At 36.0% G+C, this 16,713-nt stretch overlaps 1 protein-coding gene across 1 annotated transcript in view; it reads right to left on the bottom strand.

Moving 5' to 3' along the window:
• The window catches only part of LOC111050718 (protein FAM98A), a 62,568-nt gene that overhangs the window by 19,692 nt on the left and 26,163 nt on the right, over positions 1–16,713 (bottom strand). Inside the window, exons 8-10 of the mRNA XM_039422812.1 lie at positions 13,191–13,345; positions 1,160–1,327; positions 456–566 (exon numbers count right to left, since the gene is read on the bottom strand). Of these exons, the coding sequence (XP_039278746.1) occupies positions 456–566; positions 1,160–1,327; positions 13,191–13,345 (434 nt within the window). The remainder of the gene's footprint in view (positions 1–455; positions 567–1,159; positions 1,328–13,190; positions 13,346–16,713) is intronic.

The following is a 16,713-nucleotide window of genomic DNA, read 5'->3' as shown; positions in this document are numbered from 1 at the left end:
GTCGTCAATCAATCATGCAGTTGTATTTAAAGTACTCATTTGAATTAAACAGTAATGTTTTGGGAAAAAATTATTGCTCTACTGGGCTTATATGAAGAAAATTCCTATTGATGATATTAGATATATATCTTTATATAAAGAAAATTCCTATATCATCACATTATTATTATCTATTTATTTTTTTACAGAACCAAGAATAAACAAAATGGATCGATAGAGTGGAGTTTGAGTTTGTTCGTGATTATAAAAGCTTTTGTTCCATTATTGCACAAAGCTAGAAGCTACATAGATCAACATCAAGAAAGAGTCTAGCATAGATAGTAAGAGTAACTATTTCGCACAGAATATTTGTAGATTTACAATTTTCTATATCCCTTTACCAAATGATAAAACATGACTGTTTTTTTTCAATCTCTAGTGGAAGTTACATTTTTGTTTTCCTTTCTAATACTAACCTTGTCTTCAACTTTAGTGAAGATCGCAGCAGGTGTGATGTTTTCAGGAGGCTTTGGGAACTTCAATGCTACCAAAATGTTTCTCAAATCAGCAGCAGTTGCACTTTCTTTCTGTAAATTTATGAAAAGGAAATTTTTAAAACAAAGATTTTATATGAAACATTATTTATTATACCTCCTTTTCTATTGGTAAGGATCACTTCATCACACTGTTATTTATATATTTGATGTAAACCATTTTCATCACAGTAATACTCAGCTCATAAGAATCTCTTTTCTTTCTCATTCTAGGAAGTAATCAAACATAATAGGTTTAATTGTATAATTAATCAATAAATTATATTAATTATTGAATAAATTATGTATTATGTATAATCAACATCTAACTGTTTCTGGATGAAGATAGCACTATTCCAATATTTCATATATTATAATATTTTTTTGAAACTTACTGATTTCAAAATTTAAACTGAAATATAAATTACTTGTTGGTTGGCCGAATTCCCCAACATTTGTTGATATCAACAATATGTTGATACAAGATCAAGTTGAATGAAAATCCAATTTACACTAACTTAGAGCTACTAACTACTATCAAGTGTTAAAATTCAATTGGAAGTTTCGATGACGATCCGAAAAATTTCAAAATTACAATATAGCCTAGACCAAGAATTGCGTAATAAACGTGTGTAGAACCAACGTACTAGAGTGATGTTCATTTTATTTTTCAAATCTGGTTTCACGATCAAGGCCATGCGAGCAGCCTGCAGTTCAGTAATGAGCAAGTCCAAAAGGAGGGTGCGATTATATTTTGAATGTAATCTCTCATTCACATTTCCTTCCATTAAACAACTGTATTGACATCCTGAAAAATAAAATTTATTTTATTCTCATTTAGGAATATAAGTGATAAAAAATATAATAGATTGTTCCCTTACGAGAAAGCCCCGCATAACCTAAATATGTTATAATTTTCTAAGCCGTCAATGTGCCTCACGACTGTTATATTTCGGCTGGATCAATAATTTATTATATTTAACGTGCACATTCGATAAAACGGGCGACATGGCTAAACAATTTAAAACTTTGAATACATGAAAAGCTTGAGCACATGCTCAAACATTTAACTTATGTGATTTTTTTTTTTTTATTTTTATTTATTTTTTTTTAAGATTACGTCCTAAAGACTCCAGTCATGGAGTATAAGACAAGTCATGTTATTACATAATAATTCTAACACTGAGTAGTTCAACCTAGTTTAGGTTTGAAAGGAATTCTTGTACACTATAAAAAGCTTTATCAACTAAATATTTTTTCATTTGTTTTTTGAATATCTTCAAATCATCATTACTTTTCAAGATTTGAGGTAGCTTGTTATAAAATTTCCTACCAATATAATCTGGTTTTTGTTCAAATAACCTACTATTGTGACCCATTATATGATAATCTGCTCTGTTTCGCGTATTATACTCATGAACATCTGAATTCTGGATCACACCACTCGTTTTCACATGCATTACAACTTCATATACATACAAAGATGGCACAGTTAATAGACCAAGCTTTTTAAATAAAGGCCTACAAGAGTCTAACCTATTCACTTTCTCTATACATCTGAGTGCCTTCTTTTGAATCTTAAACACTCCATATTTTGCTGAGATGAATTACCCCATACTAAAATAGCATACCTAATATGAGATAGTATAAGTCCATGGTAAGCAGTTAACAGTAGTTTTTTATCATTCAGCCTAGCAAGCTGCCGCAGGACAAATACCCCAGATGATATCTTATTACATATCCTCTCAATGTAAGGATGCCATGTTAATTTCCTGTCCAATAAAATTCCCAAGAATGCTACTTTCTCTTCTTGGTCTAATTCATTTTCCTCTACAAACACATTTATTTCTCTATCCTCTACTGAATTATATTTACTTTTGAATTGTAGGAATTGACATTTCTTACTATTTATTGTTAATTGCCTTTGCTTCAAGAATTGGACAATTGACTGTACTCCAGTAAAAGCATTTATTTCTAGACTATCTAATAAATAATTGTTAAAGATAAGCGATGTGTCATCAGCAAACAACAGAGCTCTGTGATCTTTTAACTCTTTTGGTAATTGGTTCACATACAACAGAAACAGTAAGGGACCCAGAATTGAGCCTTGAGGTACTCCAGCCTGGACCTCCAGTTTTTGAGATTTAATTTTTACTATTTCATTCCCATCCACCTTGGTAAGCTCAACACACTGGTTTCTACCTATGAGATATGATTCAAACCATTTTAGTTCTATACCATTCACACCTACAGTTTTTAGTATTTCCAATAATATTCTATGGTTCACACAATCAAAAGCTTTGGATAAATCAAGAAATATTGCGGCTGCCTTCTCACCTGAATCTATTATATCTATTAGTCTTTCAACAAGGGATACTATTGCAGTCTTAGTAGATTTCCCTTTCTGGAACCCATGCTGTTCATCACATATGAAATTAATTTCTTCCAGGTGCATCAATAACCTATTTAAAACTACTCTTTCAAAAATTTTACTTATTACATTTAGAATACTAATGGGTCTATAATTTTCAACTCTTTCAGAATCACCGCTCTTGAAAATTGGCAAAATTTTTCCTTGTTTCAGATCATCAGGGAAAATACCCTGCTCTAGTGAAGTATTAAGGAGATGCAATAAAGGGTCCAGTAATTCATTTTCACATTCTTTTAAAATTTTGCTTGAGACCCCATCCAATCCTACTGTTTTTTGTTATTCAAATTTTTTATTATTCTTGACAACTCATCTCTTGATAATGGATGAAATTTAAATACCTTTTCAATTGGCTCAGCATTTAATGTAGTTGTATTATAAGTATTAGTGTTCAGTGACTTTTGGAGATTATATGCAACCTGTTGATAATATTATTGAAAAAGTTACAAATGTCTATACTATCATCCATATAATTCCATGTTCATCGATTATCCTAGGGACATTAGTAACTGTATCTTTTTGAGCTGCTCTCCTATTTCTATTAATTACCTCCCAAACAGCAGAGTTAAAATTGGTACTAGTTGTTAATATTTCAGCTGTTTTCTTACACTTAGCTTTCCTCACTTCTTTTGCATAGTTTTTCTTTAGACATTTGTATTTGACCTCACTCGGAACATCCCTCACTAATTTAAATTCCTCATAAGCTTCCCTAACAATATTTCTTTGAGTAAGATATCTTCAGTTATCCATTCATCTACTTTGTTTAATTTACTTTTTACTTTGACTTTTTTTATCGGACAGCATACACTAATGTGAAATCTTAGAGTATCAATGAATTGCTTATATTTGTAATTTAGGTTACAACTGTTATAACACTACTCCAATTTTCTTGAAGCAGTTCCTGCTTCAAACAATTTATATTTCCTAGCTCATATTGCTGAATTTCTTTCACAAAAGTTTTTTTTCTGCTTGGATTCTGGCCCTGCAACTTAACATCTAAAATTTGATAGTTATGATCTGATAGATCTGAGCTACCTAACCTGACATTACAACCTTCTATATTTGTGAGGATATTATCAATAATTGTCTGTGAAGTTCGAGTTACTCTTGTATATTCGTGGACCTTAATTTCTAAATTATTTATATTAATATCCTCTAATATCCTCTGTCATTTTATCCTGCCTGGCAAAATCGGTATTGAAATCTCCTACTACTATAACATTTGTGAAACGAGCGGTTGTAATTTCCAAAAGTGTATGGAGCAGCTCACAAAATTTTTGCCAGTCTCCATTTGGTGACCTATAGATACCTAACACTGCTACCTCAAATCGATCATCAATTTTTAACCTTAGTCCCGTCACCTCTAAATCCATCTCAACAGAAAATCTCTTAACAAAATCCAGTTCATAAGTTTGGGTATGTTTAGCATTGCTAGTGAATATACATACACCACCACTTCTATGAGCTATTCTACAAAATTCTGATCTCAGTGAATAGCCTGGAATCCTAACTTGATTTATTTCCTTTATTTTTAAGCCATGCTCTGTGAAAATAACAATGTCAGGATCCTCCTGTTTAAGAAATACTTCTAATCTGTCAATTTTGTTGCGAAGATACTGAATATTTTGATGATAAATACTAAAAACCTTACCATCTTGTGCTACTCTATCTCTAGCATTTGTAGCTATTTCCCTTTCCCTGTTTTGAGCCAATTTACTAAAAAATCGTTATTTGTTTTTTTGACTGTTTTTAAACCAGAGGATTGCAAACGGCTTTCAATCAGCTCTGCCAATCTATTACAAAAGATTACTTTGCCAGATCGATTTAGATGCAACCCATGATTAGTGAAGTTATGTCTTTTCAGCCTTTCATTTAGAAAACAAATCCCCAGTTGTTTAGAATTCTTATTTTTTAGGCTGTTGATTGTATTATGGATTGATTTGTTTGTCGAATTGATTGCTTCATTTAATTCTGGCCTATCAAACCTATTAGGAATAGTACTTATTATTAAGTTTGTTTTTTTGCTGAGTGGCACAATTTCCTTGATTTTTTCTGTTACTTGAGGAAGATGATTCAAGTTAGGTTCATTTATATTATTTGAGCCACCCAGTACAATTAGATAGTCATTTTCATCAAAGTCTTTAGTTTGTTCCCTAGCTGACTCTACAACTGCATTAATTGATGCACTTGGCTTGAAAAAACATTGGACATCAAATTTATTTTTTAATCTTTTATCAAGGAGATCACTGCAATCACGTCCATGACTGGACGTCAGTAGCAGAACTCTCCCTTTCCTATCTTTATTTCCCTCAGCTATATTTTTGGTTGCTGTCTTCAAAACCTCACTGTACGTTTTATTTCGACCATTTTCAGAGCATTTCCCATCATTTAGGTTAGATTCTATTTTTTTGCATTTGGACGGAGGTTCTATCATACATTTAGTATTATCAAATTTAGATTTTAGTTTCTTTATTTCCTCCGACATTAGACTACATTGATTTTTTAGATTTAGTATTTCTTTTTTATGGTCTTCATCTTGTAATTTTATAATCAGTTCCAAAGATTTAATTTCTTCTACCATCCCTAACCTTTCTTCCTCAGACGTTTTTAGAGTTACTTCTAATTGGTTTTTTAAATTAGTGTGGCTACTTTGTAGTTGAGCAACTTTTTCGGCTAAAGTAGTTTGAAGAACTGGGGTTTTTGGTTTTGGCGTTTTTGAATTTTGGTTTTGGGAACGCGTAAGTACTCCCGCTATGTTTACATTTCTATTATTAACCTTCGGTGTTCTACTTGAGCTCATCTTCCTATCTAAGAAATTATATTACTTGCAATAATAATAATTGATTTATAAATGATAGGATTTTAATTTGGTTATAATTTTAGTCAAGTAAACTATCTATGTTTATTTTTAAATCTCGAAAACCTAACCTCAAACTAACCTCTAAACGGTGTTTGGCTTATTAAAATAGAATTAAGAATTAAAATCTAAAACAAAATGATAAAACGTGATCAAGAAACAATTAATAATGAAATAAACACAAAATTTGTACTTATCCGTGACTATTTATAACACAAAATCTTCCAAAACCCAGGAGCGAAATTATGTAGGACTTTCATTCACAACCTCTCCTGATCATGGTGTTTGCTTGGCGGTTAGTTGATGAAACTGCGATACTAATCTGTTGGAACTAAGTCTGCTCTGTTCTCTATTCTATGAATTGAGTTTTAGGTTAGTTGAGTTCTGAATTTTGAAATAATAGCGTAAAAAATGTAATCTCTATAATAATCTTCAGCATATACTTATAATCTCAATAGCCATCTTATAATCGTCTACCCTCTCATCTTCTTAAATGCCTATTTCTTATACTGTAATGGCAGGAAAATAGAAGTAGCATGACAGCTAGGACCCATTGGAACTCAATCCGATAGGTATCGGATTTTGTATTTATTCTTTTGTAGGAATAATGGTGATATATTATATATCATGGTTGAATCTAAAAGTTTCATAGTTCTCAACTATTAGTTGTGATCGTATCTGGTATAGTTTCCTCTTCCTCATACGAAATGGTTGAGCCATTTTACCATGAGCAAAAGGTGAAAAGCTGCTCTAGACTAGACTCACCTTTTTGAAGCATTTGCATCAAAAGTTGAGCAAATGCTCAAACTTAACTTTCTACTAGTGATATTTTCCAAAGTTTTTGATTTGTATATCATCAAGCTATCAAAATGAAAAAGTTTCCTCAGAAAAACATTTTTCCGATCATTACTTTTTGAGATATGAGCGCCTAAAGTTTAATTAAGGGTGCTATTGAGAGTACATATCCAGTGTCAGTATAATTTCAATGTGTGGATGAATTAAAGCCCTCTGTCTAACACATGCATGAGATTCAAGAAATAACATATCAGTTAATTTTTCATAGTAGGGAGTCGAGAGTACGTACATGTACATCTACATGAGTTCTAACTAGCCTGTAGTACAAAATGTTAATTATTATTGATGTGTGTTTCAAATTTACTATAGGCCTAAATAAAAACTAATGCATATCAATTAAAAAATATGAGCCTACTAGGCCTATTTTTTTAACAAATATTTCTTGAGGAATCCACCACAGTCCAGGCATGGAAACCGATGTTAAAATTTATATTAGAAAATAAACTACAATTAAAATACCTAGAGAAACCAAGAATGAATTCGTTTTCCATCCATATGATCCGGAGTAATGGCATAGCAAGGCGATTCATAGCTATTCAATTCACCGCTATGAGTGCTAGGTAAATGGTTATAGGCCTACGAGCTTTATCGTTGTCGCGCTAATGTTGCGAATAACGGGGCGCTAAATGTATATGTTATAAGTGACGCTACCAACGCAACGCTAACGCGTACCCCTGCTATACATAGTGCTGACAGCGCGTCATTTGTTGTCATTCAACAAGATTAACACCATCAACTTAATTTGGTTCAGCGTTACCACCGCCGCTGATGCCGCACGTATAACTTGCACTGTGGATGTATCATTATTGCCCAGATAACCCGGAACGCTAACGCGTCGCTACTAAAGCCATGGTATTAGTGCTCTAATGGCACTGGAATAGATTGTGAATGTCTCTGCAACCGGAAGATTCGTGCTACTATTGAGGCTAAAGAAACTTGAATGTGCTCTCTTCTTTTGACATTCCTTTGTGCCAGAAATCAAATCATTTGTATATCCAATGTGACTTGACAATTTAGTTTATTCATCGTCCTGCAAAAAGCCTTCGACACACTGAGCTGCGAGACCCTGAAAGTAGAATTTAAAAGCTGAAAATAGAGGGGAAACGGCAACAGTAGTTGGATGATTATATCCAACCGGAAGCAATATGTAGAAATAGACTACCATAAACAAACCAACATATTACAATACAAATTCTCCCTCCTGACCGTAGAGGCGTTACCCAGGGATCTTGGCGATTCTTGGCCATCATCGTCAACAGCACATTATCCTGGAGAGTTTTGAACATAAATTATCTATGTGAGAACTCCGGAAAGCTTTTGGTCCAGTGTAATACCAAGAAGCTTAGCATTTTTTGCACCTTCACTAACCTGTCTCAGTGCAAGCAATAATATCTGGGTTTTATCTTTATTAAGCAGCAAACCATTTGCCTTGAACCAAACTGCAGCCTCATCCTGACACTTTTTCATTTTGTTGGGAGATATTCAGGTCTTTATCTATTGTAATTATGGATGAATCATCAGCATAGCATACAACTTTTGATCCAATGTTGTACTCAATATCATTCATCATAACTATGAAAAGTAGAGGCCCAAGAATGGAACCTTGAGGGAACCCGTGAGGAACAGATAATGGATTTGAGAGATTGAGTTTATACTACAGACTGACTTCTATGAGTGCTAGGTAAATGGTTATAGGCCTACGAGCTTTATCGTTGTCGCGCTAATGTTGCGAATAACGGGGCGCTAAATGTTATAAGTGACGCTACCAACGCAACGCTAACGCGTACCCCTGCTATACATAGTGCTGACAGCGCGTCATTTGTTGTCATCAACAAGATTAACACATCAACTTACTTTAATTTGGTTCAGCGTTACCACCGCCGCTGATGCCGCACGTATACTTGCACTGTGGATGTATCATTATTGCCCAGATAACCCAACGCTAACGCGTCGCTACTAAAGCCATGGTATTAGTGCTCTAATGGCAATGGAATAGATTGTGAATGTCTCTGCAACCGGAAGATTCGTGCTACTATTGAGGCTAAAGAAACTTGAATGTGCTCTCTTCTTTTGACATTCCTTTGTGCCAGAAATCAAATCATTTGTATATCCAATGTGACTTGACAATTTAGTTTATTCATCGTCCTGCAAAAAGCCTTCGACACACTGAGCTGCGAACCCTGAAAGTAGAATTTAAAAGCTGAAATATAGAGGGGAAACGGCAACAGTAGTTGGATGATTATTTATCCAACCGGAAGCAATATGTAGAAATAGACTACCATAAACAAACCACCATATTACAATACAAATTCTCCTCCTGACCGTAGAGGCGTTACCCAGGATCTTGGCGATTCTTGGCCATCATCGTCAACAGCACATTATCCTGGCAGCCTCACAAAGAACAGCTCTGTAAGAATACTGTCATGTGCAGTATATGAATTCGAAGACTGAGAAATAATTTGTATGAGAAAACAGCGTAAATGGCTCACTTCTATAACTTACCATACCTTCTCTCACTTGAGATATGGCATTGTGGCGTGGGGATCACAAGTCCACTTGCCAAAGTTCCTATAATACAAAAAATGAACAATATTGGGAGGACCACAATGGAACACTAAGACCTGCTTTCCAAAAAAACACGGATTACTTTTTATTTGTGTATAGATCCTAGAGTCAACAGTCTTACAATACAATAAATACGGTAATAAGAACATATACCTCCCTAAGCACCATTCACTAAATTCAAGAACTCCCCATCTTATGCTGGAGTCTACTTCTAAACCTAGGCTACTGTCGGAGCTTAAATAGCCTAAAGGCTATTAAGGATGATACACCATTTGCTAGAGCACTATGACTACTTGATCCTACTATAACTATACCACAGCTGAGTATGGGCAGGAGAAGACCTACAGTTACTTGACGGGACAAATATGAACCATGAGTGCTGACGTAAACCCAAACAAAATGAAGACATTTCCCCGGTTACTGGACTGCGGCGAAGATGAGACAGTAGCAAGGGCTAAAGTGCAATTGCTGGCAAACCGCTGTCCTATCTGTTACCATAAAGATATAGATTTTGTTAATGAACGGGGAAAAAAAAGGCGCGCAAGATACTAATAAAATAACTACAAATAAATAACTAAAGCTGCATTAACATACCGAGTTAATAACAATCGAGTTAGCGACAGAGTGGGTCATTTTTTATCGATATATCAAAATGTTAGATTTTCACTTCTTCCTATCGTTTTCAAAACGTCCTTACATTCATTTGTAGGATTGTCAACCCTGTTTCTAATCATTCCTTACCAAGTTGTTTGTTGTGAACAAATGTGAATAGGAGAATTGGGAGATGAGATATCGTGTACACAGACGCACATACACACACACACACACACACACACACACCACACACACACACACACACACACACACACACACACACACACAACACACACACACACACACAAACACAAACACACACACACACACACACACACACACACACACACACACACCACACACACACACACACACACAACACACACACACACACACACACACACAGACCAATACAAAAAAAACACTTTTTTGGAGTCAGGAGACCTTGAAAAATATAGAAATTCAGAAATTAGGGTACCTCAATTTTTTACGGACACAGGCAAAGTGGAACAGTGAAAGACAAACTGGGTCTATTCCTATTTTCATCTATCATTTTTGGCAGCAATGAACCTGTATCCTCTTAGTTTGTAGTAACATGAAAAAGGCTGAAAAGTAAATAGGAGTTATCACTAGTTTTAGTAATATTCTTATATTGGGGAATTCCATCATATTCAGGGAATCAAATTTATGAAAACATAATGTTAATATCTTTTTTCTTAATCTCCTTCTAGTATCTAACTGTATTGGAAACAAAACTTAGATATTTATAGGCTCAGATCAGAGGAGGTGGTCAATTTGTGTTATCTATTTTATAGGTTAGTAATTCTAATATTATTCATGATCATCATCTTGCTCTACTCAACAGAAAAATTCTATTGGCCGAACGTTGACTGCTTGACCAATTACTCGAAATTGATAGTTGAATATGATGAATTAAATTGAATACTATTTATTACTCATACAAACGTTAATATTGTATTGAAATAAAATTATTATTTCATATTATCTGCCATACCAGTAAGTAGATGGAGAGTGCCATATTTGGGAAGCTTTTTTTGACTTTTACCCACCTCCCCCCTCCCCCCAGCACCAATCCTACGTACCCCCCACCGCCCCCGTTCATTCCGCAACACCCCTGCCCCCTCCCACGCTCCTTAGAAGGAGAAGAACTCTCCCCCCTCTCTTTCTCTCTCTCTCTCCTCTCTCTCTCTCTCTCTCTCTTCTCTCTCCTCTCTCTCTCTCTCTCTCTCTCTCTCTCTCCCTCTATCGAGAGATAATGATAGATTCCGAGTAGAGGCTGTGTCAGGTTCGAGCTCCTCGTTTTTTATAGCTTTTCATTAGTTTAAAGTTGGATTTTTGAATTTTTTACATACCATCGTGTGCAGTTTTCTTTGTTTTATAAATTGGCAGTTAATAATTCCTGTTACTTTTGTGTTGTGGCTGCAAATTGTGTCTTAAAACGAAAATTAATCATGAATTCACCAAAACACACTACTGTGACTCGTTCTCAGTCAGGCAAAGCAGATAAGCAGTCATCGTCATCATCACAGTCGTCCTCATCAGCTGTGAAAGATAAGGTGCCACAGCAGATGACATCTACTGCTTTGAAGCAAGGCTCTGCCTCTGAGCCGGCTCGCCCTTTATCACCGCTGTTATCTCAGGTATTGAGAACAATTTCGTGCTTAAAATTCTAAATGACAGCAATGTATATAACAAATTAGTTAAAGACATTGTGTCCGGCGTGTCTTCCCTAGTCATTGAGGGGTTGACAGCATCTCTGAACTCTGCTATTCTTCAAATAGTGGATCTTCAAAAAGAAGTGTCATTGTTGGAAGAGCAGCTTAAGCTCAGTGATGAGAAAGTCAAGCAATTGATTGATCGTGCTGATAATTTAGAGCAGTATCAAAGAAGAAACTGTATTCGCATATTTGGAGTGCCAGAAGCAAATAAGGAAGATACTGATCAACTAGTGATCGATGTTTGTAAAGATAAGCTGGGTGTTAACATCGAGCTGCAAGACATCGATCGCTCGCATCGTGTGGGGTGTCGGCTGGCCGTCGCGGCGTCCAACCCCCTCCACCCCGACCCCGCGCCATCATTGTCAAATTCGTTAGCTATCGTCAACGGTATGCAGTTTTCTCTCAGAAGAAAAAGCTCAAGGGTACTGGCGTTGTTATAAGGGAGGACTTAACACAACGAAGAATACAATTATATAATTCAATGGTCAAAAATTTGGATATAAAAACATATGGTCCTTTGATGGAATTATTTATTGGACTGACACTGAGGGTAAAAAGCATAGTGCAGCCAACCATGTCTGAGAAATGTATTTTATGCTTTGAGTTTTAAATTTCCATTAATGATATGATTTATTTAATTTATTTGTTCCATTTATTTAACACTATATACAGCATATTTATTTGATTTCATATTTCATACTCTCTGTCCACTTAATTTCATTCAATGAATCATTAATTACTATTATCTTTGTTTTTTCTTAGAATTTTATTACTTTATTTCTCTTTATTGTCGGTCGGCTAGATAAATGGAGTATGATTCAGTATAACATTTCTCTTCAACAGAACCTTTCCATTCAGTCAATCCATATATTATCTTGATGTTACTTTTGCATTATATTTCTGTGTGTGAATGAAGAGTAGAATCTCACGTGATTGTGTGATCTAGTTGTCTTTCTTATCCCGTTATCATGACTACGCCCAACTTATCTGTTGCCTCCTTCTCTGTCCTAATTCTTCCTAATCGGTAGGGTTTACCTCTTTGTCAGGAGTACATGATAACATTATTCACTTTTCTATTATTATTATTATTTATTATTATTATTATTATTATTATTATATTATTATTTATTATTATTATTATTATTTTCGACTATTTATTCTTTATATTTCATCATATATATATATTTTATGTATGTTTTTATGGCGATCTTCTCATTTTTCTGTGTCACAATGGAAATAAGTTACCGCTCATACACTATCAGTATGCAGTTTGTTGCCTAATATATGTATGTGTATATATATATTTTTTCTCTCTCTCTAATTATTTTGCTAATTACAGTATTTTGATTAAGTTATCAGCCTTCTGCTTCTTTTTTTCTTCTCAATATTCACTATTCCTGTGGTACTTGTATTTGATTAACAGTATTAGTATGCTTGTATCAATGGAGCCGAACCGCCTTGGCCATCTAATACAGTGTTATACTATTGTTCATAGCGCTCGACTTCTTCACTTGATTTTGTTTTTCTTTTATCTCATATGATTTCTATATTTCTTTTCTCATTTCTTTCTTTGTGTGTGTGTGTCAGTATGAATGTGGTAAGTGTCTTTTTTGTATCTTCTTGTTGTTTCGCCGTTTCACCCCTGTCTTCTGCCTTGCTGCTTCGTCGCAGCCACCTTGTCTATACAGCAGGATGACGGCGCGGCCGAGCTGAGTGTCGGCGATGCCCTCAAGCGGGCTGTCTCTTCTTTCCCTGATCGTCTTAAAGTCGCTCATGTCAATGCACAATCCCTTCTCTGCCATATAGATGAATTTAGGCACACTTTCGAGGGCAAAGATTGTGACATCATTCTTATATCTGAAACCTGGCTAAAACCGACAATCCCTAATCGACTTGTTGCACTCGAGGATTATGTGCTTATTAGGAATGACCGGTTCACAAGAATGGGGGAGGGGTTGCCGCGTTTGTCAAGCATTCTCTGTTGCCTGTTCATAAGTTTTCCTCTGATACCTCCCGTGCAGCTAGACCTGAATACATGTTTATTGAGGTAAAGTGTAACAGAGTTAAAATGTTAATAGCAGTTTGCTACAGGCCGCCTCATATTGGGTATATGTCAGAATTTGAGGAAGCACTACTTGAGCTGATGGTGCTCTATGAACATGTGGCTATCATGGGTGACTTCAATACTGACTTACTTGGACCTGATACTCATGACAAAATACAACTGACCACTATGTTTTTTGCGAATGGTATGACCTTGCTGCCTCTCCAAGCTACGCACCATACATCCACCTCTGACACATTGCTTGATCTTATTGCAGTTGCTGATAAGAAGTCAGCTGTGTGCCATGGGCAGATCCTTTTTCCAGGCCTTTCAGCACATGATATGATATTCCTTGTCTATAATATCAAGAGGCCTAAGCCTAAACCTAAAATAATCACTTATAGAGATTATAAGATATTAACTACCACAGCTTGTTTAATGATGCAATTAACCTTGACTGGCTACACATATTCCATACTAACAATGTTAATGTTATGTTGAACATTTTGAATCACAATATAATCTCTCTTTTTGAAAAACATGTTCCTTTGAAAAATCGTAGAATAACTAGGGATCCTGCTCCATGGCTCACTGATGAGATACGCCAGCTGATGAGGGATCGAGATTATTGGTGCAAAAAAGCAAGAGCGTCAAAAAGCCCTAATGATTTCAATCATTATAAGCGTTTGAGAAACTCTTGCAAGCAAAAAATTAGAAATTCTAAAGCTACATTTTACCGAGACTTGATCTCCTCAAAGCGATCATCAACTTCATCTTTGTGGCATGCTCTGAGGGAGATTGGGCTGGCAAGGAGAGGCAGGTACTGACTGTTGCTCACTCGCTGGATGATCTCAATGATTTCTTCACTGCATCCCTGTAAGTTTGGACCAAGCTCGTGCTGACTTTGACTCTCTGCCTGATTGTCATCCAAATGAGGATTTCTACTTCTCCAATGTCATGGAGCAAGAGGTCTTCTTGGCTGTTCATAGAGTAAAGAGTAATGCTGTTGGTGCAGATGGTATCCCAATCAAATTTATCAAAATTATCCTTCCTCTCATCCTTCCTTTCCTCACTAATTCAATTTACCTCACTTTTAACGTCCGGTTTTCCTGATGACTGGAAGTCAGGCAGAGGATGCAGTGTGCACATAATGCTTTGTGCTTCCTGCATAAGATATTGAAAACCAAAACGCCTAAGTATCTGGCAGTGGGAGTGGTGTACCATTACTTGGGTGATTTTGGCCGTGGAGGAACGCGGCATGGATCCTATCTGCTGGCTGTCCCAACACATAGGACTGTTATGTTCAATAAGTCGTTCCTTGTGACAGCCTGTAGTTTATGGAATTCTTTGCCTGCTGAGCTGAAGCTAGTTGAGGGACGTCGCCGTTTCGGCACGGCTGTCTTGCGGTGGATCAGAGGTGGTGGACTCGGCTGGAATGCTCCCTAACCCGTAATTCAAGTCTATATAGTATATATATAAATAGAAAGGAAGAAGAGAAAAGTGAATACAGTTGAAATTTTCAGTCCAATCCATAGATTATTCCGGTAGAAGAAAGGAAGAAGGGAAAGAAAGAAAAGAAAAAGGAAGAGAGAAAGAAGAAGAAAGAGAGGAACACACATACATGCACACACACACACACACACAACACACACACACACACACACACACCCACACACACACACACACACCACACACACAACCACACACACACACACACCACACACACACACATATATATATATACTATATATATCAAGTGTAAACGTGATCATAATAATTACACCCCAAAGGTTGAGCTTATTTTCTACAATATAAATCTTTTGTCCTGTTCATATTTTTCTTGTTTGATTTTTACCTCGGGAGTTGGTCATCATTATGTTTTATTTTACACCTACCCTCAATTTAATATTGTTTGTATTTAACAAATGAAGAGCTCGATTCCAAACCGGCCTAAGTCCATTTTTGTGGAAATTGAGATATCAGCTGATTATTGAACCTTATACATAGACCTTCACTCCTAGCATACTACTACTCCAAACTACCTTAGTCACTACAAATAGATATCACAATATCACGTTTTTTTCCAAAGTGTATCTAAGTCCATTGCTGTTCCTTTCCATTCCACCTTAGTCCTTTGCGCATGCGCAGAGCATCTTTTTCTGTCGGTCTGTCTACAGATTGAAGCCTAACTACCATTTTTACTTCGAGATCAGCACGTTTTCAAGGAAGAGAACAGTGAAAGTCAATAATACATACACTTTTTAAAAAAAAATGGCAAATATATTCAACCAGCAAATACAGCACTTGAAGAAACTTATCATATTAGTGACATGAAGAAGGTCCAAGTCCAAGTTTCTTTCCACAATGTCACCAAGTCCATGGACTTAGTGACTTTTTGAAAAAAAAGCAAGAAAATTAACCTATTACTTAGAAATTACTTAAAAATATGCAAAATTAAAAGTTAATTGCTCATGTTCGCGGCGCGTATATCTGGACGCACCTTGAGGCTCAACTCCACTTACGCGCTCTAGTGGAGAGCATGTGTTTCCAAATGGTGACACTCAGACCAGTCGATTCTAGTCTCCGCGACTGTAACCATTTGAAAACACATGCTCTCACTAGAGTCGAGTCTCTTCTCGACCTGAGTCGCGAAAGTGTGGGTGAGCCTTAGACCCTCACTTCGCTCGGTCAAATATCTACATATTTCAATATGGTCCTCTACATTTTATTATTTATTTCATGGCAATCACAAAGTACAATTTTCATGATAAACCGCAGTTTGGGCGACAAAAAGTGTGGGCCTACTTACACAGGGTGGCCGTTGGCAGCATTGCGATAGGTGCCCTGCGGTGCATTGGCCAGCCCATCCAAGTCCGGCCAAATTCACAGCAGATCTTGTAGAATGTTTTCCACCGGCTCCAATCTGAAACCCAAAACTTACTACTTCAACAACACTCTCTCTCAATGATCAAAATGGTAGTTATTCGTGCATCTAGGGACTAAAATCCTATAGGTGCTAGGCACACAGTCAAGACAAGACAAGACATGATCAGACACAATATTTCACATAGTTGCTTATGACGCAACACATTCTGATTAGTCATTGCAATTAGATAGTC

The sequence above is a fragment of the Nilaparvata lugens genome, chromosome 3 (assembly GCF_014356525.2).
Source record: "Nilaparvata lugens isolate BPH chromosome 3, ASM1435652v1, whole genome shotgun sequence".
Lineage (NCBI taxonomy): Eukaryota > Metazoa > Arthropoda > Insecta > Hemiptera > Delphacidae > Nilaparvata > Nilaparvata lugens.
Note: the sequence above shows the minus strand (reverse complement) of the source record. Positions and strands in the feature narration are given on the sequence as shown.